Consider the following 16,513-nt stretch of genomic DNA (forward strand, 5'->3'; position numbering starts at 1 on the left):
GGAGCCCGGGATGTTTTTTTAAGGCATCAGAATATTGGGCTCTTTTCATCGTTTTTGGACCTGTTGTTTTCCGTGTTGTTCTTGGAACGCTTTACTACAGTCACTTCCTCCTTCTAAGTGAAGCAATTTTCATTCTTCTGATGGACTCCATATCAATACAACAGATTGATCATGCAGAGAAACTGCTATGGAACTTTTGCTCTCAAATTAGTACTCTTGATGGTGAGCGCTACCAAACTGCAAATATTCACCTTCGTGTGCACCTGGCAGACACCGTCAGAGCCCTTGACCCATTATTGACCCATTCTTGTTTCAATTTTTAAGACAAAAATGGCTATTTGTTAAGACTCATACATGGTACTCAAAATAAAGCAATGCAAATGGTCCATGCAGTCAAACTAGTGCAGTCTACCCCTGCTATTTCGCAAATCATAAAGCCAGCTAATAGTAGTAGTAGTTTTTGTGATGAAAACAGTGATAAGTTGAGAACAAACATAATTGGAGCATCAAGTGAACTTCAACTGGAGGCAAGGCACCTCTCTGCAATAGAAAAACATGCTGGTCGCCATATTAATTCATTGCATTCAGTGAAGGCATTTCACAGGGCACAAGTTAAGAGAACTCATCTGACATCAAGGCATTATGGGAAAGAGAAGGAACAATTTCATAGTTCTTTTTTTATAATGTAGCACAAATAAAGTATGGACAGATTGAATTATACTTTACGTCTGAGGAATCAGGTGACAAATGAGCACCTGATTCCTCAGATGGGCACAAATGGGCACCTGATTCATCAGATGAGCACAAATGGGCACCTGATTCCTCAGATGGGCACAAATGGGCTCACTAATTTGAAAGTGCAGGTTGTTCTTTGCTGCAAAATACTTAACACCCCGTCAACACAGTTGTAATTGCCCTTGAGCATGTTTTGGGCAAAGTTGTTTTCCTTGACTTGACATCTATGCCCGGTATTGTGTTTTCAGCTCATTATTTCCCAAACACACTTGAGAAGGACTAGGTAAACTTAACAAATGACATGTGTAGGAACAGTATGAATGTATATTGAATGATGAATTAATGGAAATAAATAATATCTGCTCCACTGTTGTGATTATTTTACACCCCCCCCCCCCACCGTACATTGACTAGGTACTGGTATCCCCTGTATATAGCCCCGTTATTGTTATTTTTATTGTGTTACTTTTTATTTGACTATTTTTACTTTAGTTTATTTAGTAAATATTTTCTTAACGCTTTCTTGAACTGCAGTATTGGTTAAAGGCGTGTAAGGAAACATTTCACAGTACACCTATTGTATTTGGAGTGGGTGACAAATAACATTTGATTTGATTTGATCTCTCGTTGTTACCGTGTCAAGTGATTGTGATACCAGACAGCTGCATCTGGGTTCACTACTCCTAACCCCCAATGAAATATCGACCTATCAGCAGCATCAGAAACCATAAATTCTGATGAATATAAAAATAGTTAAGAGTATAAAAATATAGAAGTACCAGGCCTGTATTCAGTTCAAATGTTTCATCTTAAAGTAACTTTCCAGTGTTTCCATATTTCTATTAAATATGAACTATAATTACTTACAATAATATGTGTGAAATAGTTTTCCTTACAAAAAATTGTAATTAAGTATGTTAAAAAAACTGCTTTTCTGTGTTGGAATAGTATGGGCGTATATCGGTCATAAAAGTATTCATGATTGGCTAGCTCCTCCTCCTCTAGACTGCTGATTGGCCGGCTCATCCTCCTCAGGACTATGACATACTCTATGAGGAAATGGCAAGCATTTTTGAAACGGTCTGTGTGAGATTAGGTTTTACATTTTTTATGCCTTGGCTACAAATATTAGTATAGGATGAGTCAACAACATTTTTTGGGTATGAGTTAACAGATGAGGAACTTTTAAAAGTGAGATTTTCACTTGGCAGTTACTTAAAATTAAATAATATGGAAAGAAGTAGAAGGTGCTCAACCAACGTGAGTAGAGATGCAGCCTAAAAACATGGACAGCAAAAAGGCAAAACGCTCACTCAGCATTAAACATGTGGTTTTCTTAGACACGTTTAAAAGATTGACGTTTCGGGCTTCTTCAGAATAATCACAAAGGGAATGGACAAGTTCATATAGGGCATGGGGGAGACAAATAGGGAGACAACGTTATTCAGCTGGTGGTGCTAATGAGAGACAGTGAGGTTCTTTCCCTTTGTGCTTCCCTTTCTGTAACCAATAATGTTTGTACCATGTTTTGTGCTGCTACCATTATGTGCTGCTGCCATGTTGTGTTGCTACCTTGTTGTTGTCATATTGTGTTGCTACCATGATGTGCTGCTACCATGATGTGCTGCTACCATGTTGGGCTGCTGCCATGTTGTGTTGCTACCATGTTGTCATGTTGTGTTTCTACCATGCTGTGTTGCCATGTTGTGTTGCTACCATGTTGTGTTGCTACCATGTTGTTGCCATGTTGTGTTGCTACCATGTGGTGTTGCTACCATGTTGTGTTGCTACCATGCTGTGCTTTCATGTGTTCCTGCCATGCTATGTTGTTGTCATGTTGTGTTGCTACCATGTTGTTGTCATGTTGTGTTTCCGCAGGAGGCCTTTTGACTTTTAGTAGGCCTGTCATTGAAAATAAGAATTTGTTCTTAACTGACTTGCCTAGTTAAATAAATAAAAGGTAGACCATACAGGTTAGTACTCAGGGTGTGATGTGCAGTGGTCAATGTCTCCACCTAGTGATGAAATACAGAAGTGAAACCAGTAAACAACCATTGGAAGACTGGACAAGCTTTTTTCAACTACAGTAGGTGTAATTGATACACAACCACTACTATATAATACATGTTGTGTATTGAAAAACAAACAAGGCTAAGCAAAACTAGGGATAACAACAAACATCAACAGCTTAGGCAAAGAGGTCTAACAATTGGTTTGGACAACAGTTAGTGAACTAATAAGCTCCCTCCATGTGTAAAAACACTAGTGTTATTTAATGTAATGTCTTGAGACACCATTTGGACAGCACTTGACAACATTCTGTCTACATACTTTTACTCAATAATTTGTTTATTAAGCAAAGAGAGAGAGAGAGAGACATTGAATCCTGAAAAGGCTGAATAGAGAGACTATCTCTCTGGGTGGTCAGAATCACATGCAGCCTTTTCAGGGTCCAGGGTCATGAGGCTCAGGGTCATGAGGACATTATGCCAAGCGAACAGAAATGTTTGTGTGTTCTGAAAGCATCTGTCACCCAGCGCCATGTCTGCACCGGGGACATGTTTGAAAGCTTGTTTTGTGGCCTTTGTTGAAGAGATTGCAATAATTTTCACAGCCTGCTGTCTCGGAGACTGTATCTGAAATTAACAAACAAACACCAATCACCAGGATAGAAATGGAAACATTCTGGGGGATTATTAATGAAAAAGGCAATGTCAATGGAATTACAACATTATACTTGTAGTTGCTGAATCACTTGTTCACCATTCTGATGGTGACACCTTCAACAATCAGAACTGATTCGTCCTCGTCAGAGGGGAAGATTGTTTTTGTGAACAAGGCCTTGCTTTTGTTCAAACTGCTCTTCCACTCCATTGAAACCTGGGAATCTAGTTGGCACAGTAAGGGATGTATGTAGCCTATATACAATGTGTAGGTTGTGTGTGTGTGTTCTTACCAGCCCTGATGACAGGGGAAGGTGTAGAAAGGACAGCATTCACACAATAACTCATGCTTTTATTTATTTGTTTATTTGGGGAGGTGTATGCAGGCCTGGTTTGTGGTGGCTGGGTGGAATGGGTTTTGTCTATTGTTAATGGGACTGGGGAAAATAAGAAATCAAAGTGTGGTGCAGTAGCTGATATGAGTGTGTGGGATCTGGACGTAGAGGCCGATGGTGTTCCCAGAGGAAGGCTGGAAGTTTTTAAACTTGCTGGGGTCTGATTCTGTAGGACGACTGACCCAGAGAGCATGCAAGGTACACTACATGGCCAAAAGTATGTGGACACCTGCTCGTTGAACATCTCATTCCCAAATCATGGGCATTAATATGGAGTTCGTCCCCCCTTTGCTGATATAACAGCCTCCACTCTTCTGGGAAGACTTTCCACTAGATGGTGGAACATTGCTGCATGGAGTTGCTTCCATTCTACCACAGGAGCATTAGTGAGGTCGAGCACCGATGTTGGGCGATTAGGCCTGGTGCACAGTCAGCGTTCCAATTCATCCCAAAGATTTCTGATGGGGTTGAGGTCTGGGCCCTGTGCAGGTCAGTCAAGTTCTTCTACACTGATCTCAACAAACTATTATTCTATATTTTTTTGTATTTTATCCCATTTTTCTCCCCAATTTTCGATCTTGTATCACTGCTGCAACTAAGGACTAAGGGCGTCACTACAACCTGGTTCGATCCCAGGCTGTGTCACAGCCGGCCGTGACCAGGAGCTCCAAAGGGTGGTACACAATTGGCTCAGCGCTTTTAGAGGAGAGTAAGGCTGGCAAGGCATTTCCTGGTTCCTCATGCGACTCGTTGTGGCGGGCCGGGCGCCCACAAGCTCACTGAGGTAGACAGTCTAACAGTGTTTCAACTGACACATTGGTTTGACTGACTTCCAGGTTAAGAGAGCGGTGTGTTAAAGGGATACTTTGAAACCCTTTATCTACTGACCCAGAGTCAGATGAAACCCTTTATCTACTGACCCGGAGTCAGATGAAACCCTTTATCTACTGACCCAGAGTCAGATGAAACCCTTTATCTACTGACCCGGAGTCAGATGAAACACTTTATCTACTGACCCAGAGTCAGATGAAACCCTTTATCTACTGACCCGGAGTCAGATGAAACTCTTTATCTACTGACCCAGAGTCAGATGAAACCCTTTATCGACTGACCCAGAGTCAGATGAACTCATGGTTGTCCCTATCTTCACCCCTCCCGTGCCCGCTGGGGAGTTGCCTCAATGAGACAAGGTCGTAACTGCCAATTCTATACCACAAAATTGGGGATAAAATGGGATAACATTGAAGAAAGAAATAATAAATAAATAAAAAATTGACCTTTGCCTTGCCTAGGCTGATATAGGCTACTCATTAGAGGCCATTCACACATGCCTGTAGCAATAGTCAGGTAGCAATGACTATAAAAAATTATCATGACATCATGGAATTCTGGATTGTTCTGAAATGTAATACATTAAAATGTCCTTTGGAGGAAGGACGTTTGGTATATATTGGACTTTTTAACGTTAAAACATTAATGAAAGTGGGGAACTTTCATTTTGGCCTTAGCCAGGCCTCCTGTACGACACTATAACCTTCAGTCTGTAGATTTACAAAGCAGGAATTGGTGTAATTTCAAGCTTGAAAAAAACATAATCAAAATGATGTAGAAAGTAGAATAGACCTATGTATTTTAAAATAACCACTACTTTTCCCGTAAATTGATTAAGAAACAATCGGTCCAAAACATTTTTCATCCATTAACGGAAAATGTTTTGCGACCCACTGTTAAATCTCAAAGTCTCGATATGGCCCTCGTCTAACCCTGGTCTATTGTGTGACAAATACTTAGTAAGTTCCCACTAAGGCCAGATTTGAGTCATTGGTGTACCGTTGGTGTACAGTATATGTGGTGTGTGGGTGAACACAAAGCCAGTACCTCAGCCTTCTTTCCACTCTGTGTGAACAACCACCATTTACAATACTATGCATATGATCTCCTTTGCAAAATAGCATCCAAAAAAACATGCAACTTTTGTAACTGCAGTATCTTGTCTACTGTGCAGTAATTTTGCAGTTTAACTGCAGTTCAACTGTGCTTATATAGCAGTTATACTTAAATACTCCATCCAAAATAACAGTTACAGCACTGGTCTGATGACTGCATCAAAATTACATATCTGAACTGAACTAAAAGTCTGCCTCTGATGGTATGTCTGGATTTCTGCTTCGGTTGGGCCTACTGTACATCAGTGCCATTTGTCAGGTTCTTAATTGGATGTGAAGTCCTGTGATGGATTGTAGGTGAAGTGTGGTGTAATCCTGTTAATGGAGGGATTATGGCCTGTTGTTACTAAACAGGAGTCAGACATGATCTGTACAGCAGTTCCTAAACAACCAGAGACTCCCGTTTCTAGCAAAGCTGTGAGAGTGGAGAACGTGGTTTCTATTAAAGTGGTCAGGCCAGGTGATTTTGAAAACATTCTCCTTAACTTCGAAGAATTTGTCCATAGGTATGATATCGGGAAATGTTCAGTATTTTTACAATTTATATAATCAAATGTGCAGCATGAAACTGTTAAGAGCTTATCTTCATTTATATTCTATTTTGGTCATTTCCAGATTGTCACGCCCTGACCTTAGTATTCTTTGTTTTCTTTATTGTTTTGGTTAGGTCAGGGTGTAACACGGGAGATGTATGTGTTTTTGTACTGTCTAGGGGTTTTGTAGGTTTATGGAGTGGTTTATTATCTAGGTGTTTATGTATGTCTATGGTTGCCTAGATTGGTTCTCAATTAGAGGCAGCTGTTTATCGTTGTCTCTGATTGGGAACCATATTTAGGCAGCCATCTTTTTTGGGGTATTTTGTGGGTTATTGTCTATGTCTAGTTGCCTGTGTCTGTACTAGTATTATGTAGCTTCACGTTCGGTTTGTTGTTTTATATAGTTTAAGTGTTCTTCGTCATTCATTAAAAAGTATGTATTCTAATCACGCTGCGCTTTGGTCTCCTCTTTACGACGATCGTGACACAGATCAATAAATGAACACAAAGTAACCCATGTCTTTATTGCAATTTTTCAGTGTTGCACCCAACCTCTTAAGAAATGTCAGTATATTTAAATATACATTTTTTTCAGTGTTGCACCCAACCTCTTAAGAAATGTCAGTACATTTAAATATACATTTTTTTCAGTGTTGCACCCAACCTCTTAAGAAATGTCAGTACATTTAAATAGACATTTTTTTCAGTGTTGCACCCAACCTCTTAAGAAATGTCAGTACATTTAAATATACATTTTTTTCAGTGTTGCACCCAACCTCTTAAGAAATGTCAGTATATTTAAATATACATTTTTTTCAGTTTTGCACCCAACCTCTTAAGAAATGTCAGTATATTTAAATATACATTTTTTTCAGTGTTGCACCCAACCTCTTAAGAAATGTCAGTACATTTAAATATACATTTTTTTCAGTGTTGCACCCAACCTCTTAAGAAATGTCAGTACATTTAAATAGACATTTTTTTCAGTGTTGCACCCAACCTCTTAAGAAATGTCAGTATATTTAAATATACATTTTTTTCAGTGTTGCACCCAACCTCTTAAGAAATGTCAGTACATTTAAATATACATTTTTTTCAGTGTTGCACCCAACCTCTTAAGAAATGTCAGTATATTTAAATAGACATTTTTTTCAGTGTTGCACCCAACCTCTTAAGAAATGTCAGTACATTTAAATATACATTTTTTCAGTGTTGCACCCAACCTCTTAAGAAATGTCAGTACATTTAAATATACATTTTTTTCAGTGTTGCACCCAACCTCTTAAGAAATGTCAGTATATTTAAATATACATTTTTTTCAGTGTTGCACCCAACCTCTTAAGAAATGTCAGTACATTTAAATATACATTTTTTTCAGTGTTGCACCCAACCTCTTAAGAAATGTCAGTACATTTAAATGTACATTTTTTTCAGTGTTGCACCCAACCTCTTAAGAAATGTCAGTACATTTAAATAGACATTTTTTTCAGTGTTGCACCCAACCTCTTAAGAAATGTCAGTACATTTAAATATACATTTTTTTCAGTGTTGCACCCAACCTCTTAAGAAATGTCAGTACATTTAAATATACATTTTTTTCAGTGTTGCACCCAACCTCTTAAGAAATGTCAGTACATTTAAATATACATTTTTTTCAGTGTTGCACCCAACCTCTTAAGAAATGTCAGTACATTTAAATATACATTTTTTTCAGTGTTGCACCCAACCTCTTAAGAAATGTCAGTATATTTAAATAGACATTGTAAAAAAATGAAAATAGGCTTTATTATTTCCTAGTGGAAATATAAAATTGTTTTGTTTTCGCTGGTATCAATAAAGGTATACCAATGGATAAAAATGATTTAAGCCAGATCTGAACGGTTTTAAAACTGTTTAAAACATTTATCTTGTTTAGGCCTTTTGATCAGTGATTCACCTCCAAGAGTAACGTTTCCCCAAACTTCTGCCCTAGCACGACACAGTGGATTCAAATAATCAAAGCTTGACGAAGAGTTGGTTATTTTTAATCAGTTGTGTAGTGCAGAAACTAAAACGTGCACCCAGAGGGGCCCCAGGACCGAGTTTGTGAAACTCTGCTCTAGAGCAGTACTCAGGGGGAGACGCATAGATTCTCACCCTGAGGACCAGATTATATCAAACTTGCACTGTGGAAACACCACATTATTCCTGCACAGCAAAACATTTGTATTCTTTATACGTTCATTAGTCCCGGGTACAATGTTGCTGGAACACAGTGCTGTTTTTCTGATTGATAGTACTATTGAAAAGCAGCTTTCTCCCATTTAACTATCTTGATTTAGGCTCCTGAAAAACAGGTTTCTTGAAGGCTTTGCCGAAACATGAGAATTAAAGTTAGTATTTACAGAGTAGTTGTCACTTAACCATAAGCTACAATGATAAAGAGAGTCGCACAGTCTATATATAAACTCCCAGTAATTCATTGAGTAAATCACCAATGTTTCGGCATCTCTGTACCTTCATCCTGAAGAAGACTCTCTATTTATTTTATAGCTTATTCGCAGTTAGTGTAACGGTCTCCTTCCTCCTCTGACGAGGAGTAGTAGGAAGGATCGGAGGACCAATGCGCAGCGTGGTAAGTGTTCATGATACTTTTAATAGAACAGACAGACGGGCGACTCCGGCAGCTCAGGACAGACGGGAGACTCCGGCAGCTCAGGACAGACGGGAGACTCCGGCAGCTCAGGACAGATGGGAGACTCCGGCAGCTCAGGACAGACGGGAGACTCCGGCAGCTCAGGACAGACGGGAGACTCTGGCAGCACTGGACAGGTGGGAGCACCTGTAGGGAGGAGACGGAGAGACAGCCTGGTGCGGGGGCCTGGTGCGTGGAGGAGGCACCAGATAGACCGGCCCGTGGAGGCGCACTGGAGGTCTCGAGCACTGAGCCTGCCCAACCCTACCTGGCTGGATACTCCCCGTAGCCAGGCCAGTGCGGCGAGGTGGAATAGACCCCACTGTGCTGTGCTGGTGAACCGGGAACACCATGCGTAGAGCTGGTGCCATGTACCCCGGCCCGAGGAGACGCACTGGAGAACAGATGCGCTGAGCCGGCTTCATGGCACCTGGCTTGATGCCCAACCTAGCCCGGCCGATACGAGGCGCTGCGCTGTAACGCACCGGGCTATGCCTGCGCACCGGGGACACCGTGCGCCTCACGGCATAACACGGTGCCTGCCCGGTCCACCTCTCTCCACAGTAAGCACGGGGAGTTGGGGTGCAGGTCTCCTACCTGACGCAGCCACACTTTTGGGGCTGCCTCTCGTCCTAGCCGCGCTGCCGTGCTGCCTCCTCATATCGCTGCCTCCAGCTCTGCCTTGGGGCGGCGATATTCCCCAGCCTGTGCCCAGGGTCCCTTGCCGTCCAGAATCTTCCATGTCCATGAGTCCAGAGATTTCTGCTGCTGCCCGTTACCATGCTGCTTGGTCCTTGGTTGGTAGGTGATTCTGTAACGGTCTTCTTCCTCCTCTGACGAGGAGTAGTAGGAAGGATCGGAGGACCAATGTGCAGCGTGCTAAGTGTTCATGATACTTTTAATAGAACACAGACAAATACAAAATATCAATGTGAAATAACAAAAACCGAAACAGTTCCGTGTGGAACACACGGACACAGAAAATAATCACCCACAAATCAAGGGTGAAAACAGGCTGCCTAAGTATGGTTTTCAATCAGGGACAACGATTGACAGCTGCCTCTGATTGAGAACCATACCAGGCCAAACACAGAAATACCAACTCATAGAAAAACAAACATAGACAACCCACCCAACTCACGCCCTGACCATACTAAAACAAAGACATAACAAAAGAACTAAGGTCAGAACGTGACAGTTAGTCATCACCTCTACATAAAATAATTTTCACTGGGTGTGTGCCAGCTCATGTTTTCTATTCAACTTAACTGTCCACTACCATGACATAATTACTGAAGTTTCACATTTCTAGACAATGAACCTGTCCAAATCTCATTGATGGTGTGAGCCTGATAACCTGACAACACATTCCTAAGCAAATGAGTTGTGCTTACTTGGTTATTTCTCAGTTATGAAAGGTCCCCTCAAAAGAAAACATGGGATCAAATATTCTCAAGTTGTGTTAAAACTCTTGTGTTTTATTAAGGCTGCCCTTAATATCTAGTGTGGGCAGAGGCACAAGAGAAAGATAAATACGTTGCCTATGGTCACAGCCAGTCAAAAAGACAGCAGAAACCGTTCAGGCGATGTCTGACCAAGTCATTTAAAACGGTTGAGGGAGTGTGGCTCAATAAAACATGTTAAATGAAATAATCTGTGGAATAATAATTTTCATCAGAAATATATGCAAGGGACTGGCCCTCCTCTTCCAGCTCTATTTGAACCATCTGCCTTACAGTTCTATATCCCATACATCTATTCTATATTATAAACTGGGTGGGTCGAGCCCTGAATGCTGATTGGCTGACAGCCATGCTATATCAGACTGTATACCATGGGTATGACGTAACTTTTATTTTTACTGCTCTAATTAGGTTGGTAACCAGTTTATAATAGCAATAAGGCACCTCGGGGGTTTGTGATATATGTCCAATATTCCCATGGCTATGGGCTGTTTCCTAGCATGTTGCGTCATGCCCAAGAACAGCACTTAGCCATGGTATATTGGCTATATATCACACCCCCTTGGACCTTATTGCTTAAGTAACCCATAATACAAAAAATGTTACATACAGGAGACTGAGTTGAAGAAACTGTAGAAGGCAATTCAAGTTTGCTGTTTCCATTTCCCTTTATACAATTTGTTAAACAGTTTATGTCCATCACTTTCTTGCACAGGAGGTTGGTGGCACCTTAATTGGGCGTGGACGGGCTCGTGGTAATGGCTGGCGTGGAATAGGTGGAATGGCATCAAATACATGTTTGATACCATTCCATTAGCTCCTTTCCGGTCATTATTATGAGCTGTCCTCCCGTCAGCAGCCTCCACTGCCTTGTTGGCATAATTGTTGCCCATGACATATGTGGCTCATTATGACATCATCTTTCACTCAGACTGTTCCATGTCCCATTATGTCTATGGGGTTGTAGTACTGGGTTGTACACGAGTTCAACCCCGTTTCAACTTTGCCCTGCTCCCCTTTCAGTTTAATGACTTAAGTATGGCACAATGACAAAGTTGCAGCTAGTTCATATTCTTACACTGTTAAGATGATGCAGGTGTTACAGAATCATGTGACAAAGCAGGTCATTCTTTAGTAGCACGCTCTGCATAGGCTGTCCTTGATCCTGTTTGTGTGTCTTTGTGGTGCTCTGCTACACTTGCCACTTTCACCTTTTGATCCCTCAGTTCACAGCTGTCGCACGTTTAATCTGGAGACAGGTCTGCCATCCAAAAGGCTTACACCTAATGACAATGGGACTTGATGCCCGTTTGCATGCCTCAGCCCTGGACCAGGGACGCTGCGCTATGCTATCTAGCCACAGGGATCTGGCAAGTGGACACCTCTTGCTGAGCAGTGCTGGGCACATCGATGTTAGGATCATCGTCCACCTGGTAGCACTTGCCTAGGTTCTTGATGATTTTGAAGTTAGAGCGGGCCGTCTGTGCAATGCTGTTCTCCAGGAGCCAGCCGTCAGACTCCAGGTCGGGGTCACCCTGCCGTAGAAGGTTCTCCATAGCTGTCTGGAGATACCGCACGCCCGTCAGCACCCATAGCTGTTGGGAGAGAAAAGGGATTAGATGTCACTCTACCTTGTTACTACCTTGTAGCGCTACACTACCAGAGAGACAGAAAGAAACGATCAGCCACTTGGAGGTAAATGGAAGTTGAATTACACCGTAGATATCTCTTTGACCACAGACTTCTCCCATGGCCCCAGTGAGGGTAATGTTCCTGTGCTTCTCGGAGGCCATACTGTCCCCTTCTAAGGTGATCAGCCACTGGACAAATTGGTCTTGGGAGAGTGGCACCTCCCTGGAGACTGGGTACACCAATTGTCTTGCCCTCGGGGCCAACCTCCTCTGCCGTAGTTTGGTCACTGGACTGGAATGTCTGTCTGTCCCCCTGAAGCTTTGTCTGTTCCTGTCATGATTATGTGCAGGAACTAGGTGCATCCCATCTCCACACCCACAGTTGTCATAAAACCAATATGTCATATGATGACAGCAATCACCTCATTCTTGACATTCTCCTCAAACTACCTGTGATGAGGCAGCCTTAGACCGGTCTCATCGACATTTTAAAAAGGTCTTTAAAAACATATATTTCATGAAGTTAATATTATCTAAAATGCTAAAGAATATATATGTGTGGTTTACATAAAGTGCACTAGTCCTTTCCATAGCATAGCTATCCACCAGTTTAGGTGTGCCTGACCTTCATTTTTTGCTACCGAGTTGATTGCTCAGGTTTAAGCCATGTGTGGGGAGTTAGATAATTAGCCCGTAGTTCACCCATGTGCCCAGTCTCCCTGAGTAGTAGTTCTAATCATATTTTATTTCATTTAGCGCTGTCTTTTAAACTAAAGTGTACTTAACTAAATATGGTAATTTAAACAAATGAATGCAGTTAATTAACGTAAATCATGTTTTCTATTAACAAAGTAAAGTTCAACTAATTAAATGTACATTCTCATTAGTTAATTGTTATGGCTGAGGTTTTGGCCTAAGTTATAAATTCTGTCATTTTCTCTCAAATTGAGGTCGAATACCATTTTACAATGTGCTCCATATCAGTTTGTTTGTTGTGACCTGTATGTACAGACAGTTGATTTTAGCTGTCCTGGTAGACTCCCTTTATTCCCAGTAAGGGGGAGAGTTAAACTCTGTTTAGAGTTGGAAAATTAATCCCTAATTATACTGTGCAGCATTTAGGCCCTAGTCCTAGCTGCAGTAGGAACCCTATTGAGTGGCTGAGCTTAAGACTCACCTTCATCATCATTTTTTCAGAGTTTTTTAATATCCTGAATGTTACTGCGATGGACCGGACTGTTTTCAACCCAAGCCATGTTTCCTGAAAATCCTTCATTTGCGATAAATCAAGTACTCTTTTTCTACAACCGTGGGTCCTCCTCATCCCTACCATCCCTACCTATTACTTCCCTTGGCTCCTCTGGGTTCTATTCAACACTACCCCATAGTTATTAATATTACCACCATCACGTACCATGTCATGTCCAAGTTAATAGTGACTGTAGTGACAATAGGGACTTATTCAAAGTACAGGATAAGAATGGAGCTTTGTTAATGTAAAGCCAACCTCAAACAACCAGATGATGAGCACAATAAAGCCGATGGACTGCATGATGTTGGTGTAATGATCCAGCAGGACCTGGCGGCAGCCCCTCGTCCACAGGTTGCGCTCCTCTGTCTTCCAGTCATAGTTGTAGTGGGCGGAGTTGTTGGTGACCTGTGTCTGGATGCAGGGTCGTGGAGAGAATGTGTTACAGCAGCTAAAAGGCACTCCGTCCATCAGGTACTTTCCCTCCACATTACTCCTCAGACGGCTGCAGGAGAGAGAGTGAGATCTTTTAAGCCATTGTGCTTAGTTGTATTTTGGCATAAATCTGTCTTGCTACAGAATCAAAGCACAGACATAGACCTATGACTTTACTGATGACAAATGTTTGACTTTTTCTCATCCATTTCACCCCAACTTCTGCATCATGAAGGAATAGATTAAGAAAACTGTCCATCTTACAGTGGCCCTTCCCAAACCAGACAGCTAATGCATGCTAGCTGTTAGCAATGGCTCCAGAAACTACCTTCAGCTCATTTAAAACTGCACACAGAGCCATACAAATGGTATCCATGAGTTCATCTGAATCTGGGTAAGAGGAAAAAAGGGCTTCATTGCCAAAATGACACTTATCCCTTTAAGGTTAGGTTAACTTAAGCATTTACTCAGGCGGTACACATTAGATAGATTAGCCATATGGAAAAGGTAGATCAATTTAATACTGGACTTCCATCACTATTGACATTTTTTACCTGGGCTTTGAATCTGTTTGTATAAGTCTTTGATACAGCAATTAAAAAAAACGACAAAAAACAAGACCAAATATTGAAAGATAAATTATTCAACCTGCCGCGTATGGTCATTTCCTGTCACAGTGAACTCTCGACTCCTACTGGATAAGCCTCTCTCGTAACCTTTGACCTCACCTTTTTCAGTCGATACAGTGTTGCCGCTTAACAGTTTGACTGGGCAGCTTAATGAGGAGGACTGGTGTTGGCAGCTCGTAGCATCTGCTTCCAGTATTGTTATGTGTTAGTATGTATTTAGTATGTATGTATTTTGTCACAGTCTTGAAAGGCACATTTTGTTGGGGTTAGTCACAGGTTCAATTGGATTGATCAAATACCTTCAACTCTGGCCCTCTCAGCTGGGTAGACTATGGCCCTATCAGTTGGCTAGACTGTGGCCCTAATGGCTGAGTAGACTCTAGCACTGATGGCTGGGTAGAGGGGCCAGACAGGACCAGAGCTGAGTAGAGGGGCCAGACAGGATCAGAGCTGGGTAGAGGGGCCAGACAGGACCAAAGCTGGGTAGAGGGTGGTGTGGGTGGGTACTGTACTGTACTCCTTTGTACTTACTCTCTTACTTCACTGTGGGTCATGTCCAACCAGCGGTTGTTGATCCATTGGACATGGAACCAATCGCGGAAGCCGGCGTTTCCGCAACACTGGAATTGGATTTGCAGCAAATCCACTGTTCGCTTGAGATAACATCGTCCCGGCGTGCCTGTGTCCTTGTAGTAGAGCATGGCGTTACGCAATCCCAGAAATAGTGACTCCTCCAGTTCGTTCCTCATGCTGTAGCACATGAGCGCACCCACCAGGATGCAGAAGGTAAAGAGGAAGGTGCACACGATGTACGGTAGCATCAGCAACTTCCATCGCAGGAACTTGGTGGTGTCAACGCAATCGTAGCAGATCTTGCCGCCCAGGAAGTTGATGACACAGGCCACCAGGCCCGTGGCGATGAGCATGTTGGGCACTGAGTGGACATCAGCGGACATCAGCTCCTTCCGTTTCTGGATCTCCACCTTCAGGAAGAGGCCCAGGCTGAAGAGGATGATGCCCGTTAACACAGAGATCCAGTTGAGGACCCACAACACCAGGGCTAGCTTGCCCCGAGTGGTCTTGGTGAACGTCACCTTTAAGACCGCCATTTTGTCTACGTATCCTGTCAAAGTCTGTCCTTCTCATCCAGAAGACACAAATAGGTCCAGTGGTACAGTGGTTTGGAGGACAGAAGGGAGAGGTGAATTTTAGAAAGGGTAAGGGCTGTGGACCAATGGGGAAGAGGGATGGATGGGGGATGTAGAAAGGTGCCAAGCTATTTTCTGGAGGACCTCATAAGCAGCTTAGCGGAGGTATTTCTGTACTTTTGGCCGGTGGCCTTAGCCACGAAAGACAGCACGTCCTGAGAGCAAAAAAAAAAAATTTAACAACAGCAATTATGTTTCACATCACCATCGTATCACTAACAGACCTAATAACATTAATATGGAATCCAATACTAAATATGATTGAAAGGAACACTTCTGTTCAAGTTTGGTAATAGCATTTCACCTTTTGACCCCATGCTACTTTGACCCCATTGTTATTGGAGAAGCAATAAATTATATTTGAATACTTTGGAAATATAGTAGAACTAAGCAAAGGGATTGTGACGTGATGGTTATGCATTATAATCACTGTGCTGTTGTAGTAACTAGTGCTAGTGCTGTGGGAGGCTTTAGTTTTACTTATTCAATAAGACCAATGACAAATCCCTGGGGAAAATAGAAGCAAGTTATAACAACTTCATAACCCATACAACCCCAGCAACAATATCTACGCACAACATCTACAGTTACCAAGTCAACAAACATATTTACTTAGGCTTTTACCTGTAGCTCTATATCTGCAGCATTCACATTGTCAACCGAAGGCTTTGGGACCATCTTTCTGTATTTCGGTGCCTTCGATATTCCCTTTTGCCAAATGTCATCCTCAGAGAAGGTACGGAGGTCTATCTCGACATGGACGAGTAAGATGGAGCCCGAGGCTGAAGAGAAGAAGAGTGGCATACATTTCCCTACCCTGACATCTCCTAGCCACAACTGTTAATCCCCTTAACATTAGTTTACCCCGTAATCTTAACAGTTCCCACTTCCAACCACCTGGACCAATCAACATGCGTGCAGCACTTGGTGGCGTTTTTCTTCTCCTGTT

At 42.1% G+C, this 16,513-nt stretch overlaps 1 protein-coding gene across 1 annotated transcript; it reads right to left on the minus strand.

Annotated features, from left to right (window-relative positions):
- Positions 1-10,814: 10,814 nt before the first annotated feature.
- Positions 10,815-15,719, minus strand: prph2lb (peripherin 2-like b). Its single transcript, XM_020497362.2, has 3 exons — positions 14,888-15,719; positions 13,551-13,797; positions 10,815-12,007 (listed from the first exon to the last, which is right to left on the minus strand). Exons 1-3 carry the CDS (start codon positions 15,463-15,465, stop codon positions 11,762-11,764), a joined length of 1,071 nt encoding a protein of 356 aa, XP_020352951.1. The 5' UTR covers positions 15,466-15,719; the 3' UTR covers positions 10,815-11,761.
- Positions 15,720-16,513: the final 794 nt, after the last annotated feature.

Source organism: Oncorhynchus kisutch, linkage group LG12 (genome assembly GCF_002021735.2).
Source record: "Oncorhynchus kisutch isolate 150728-3 linkage group LG12, Okis_V2, whole genome shotgun sequence".
Taxonomy (NCBI): Eukaryota; Metazoa; Chordata; class Actinopteri; order Salmoniformes; family Salmonidae; genus Oncorhynchus; species Oncorhynchus kisutch.

Bases quoted from the DNA above. Each gene is read 5' to 3' on its own strand.
- prph2lb (XM_020497362.2), bottom strand. From the start codon at position 15,465: ATGGCGGTCTTAAAGGTGACGTTCACCAAGACCACTCGGGGCAAGCTA. The intron at 13,798-14,887 runs GTAAGTACAAAG...TCTCTCCTGCAG, and splicing joins ACCCACAGTGAAGTAAGAGA to CCGTCTGAGGAGTAATGTGG. The intron at 12,008-13,550 runs GTTGGCTTTACA...CTCTCCCAACAG, and splicing joins TCATCATCTGGTTGTTTGAG to CTATGGGTGCTGACGGGCGT.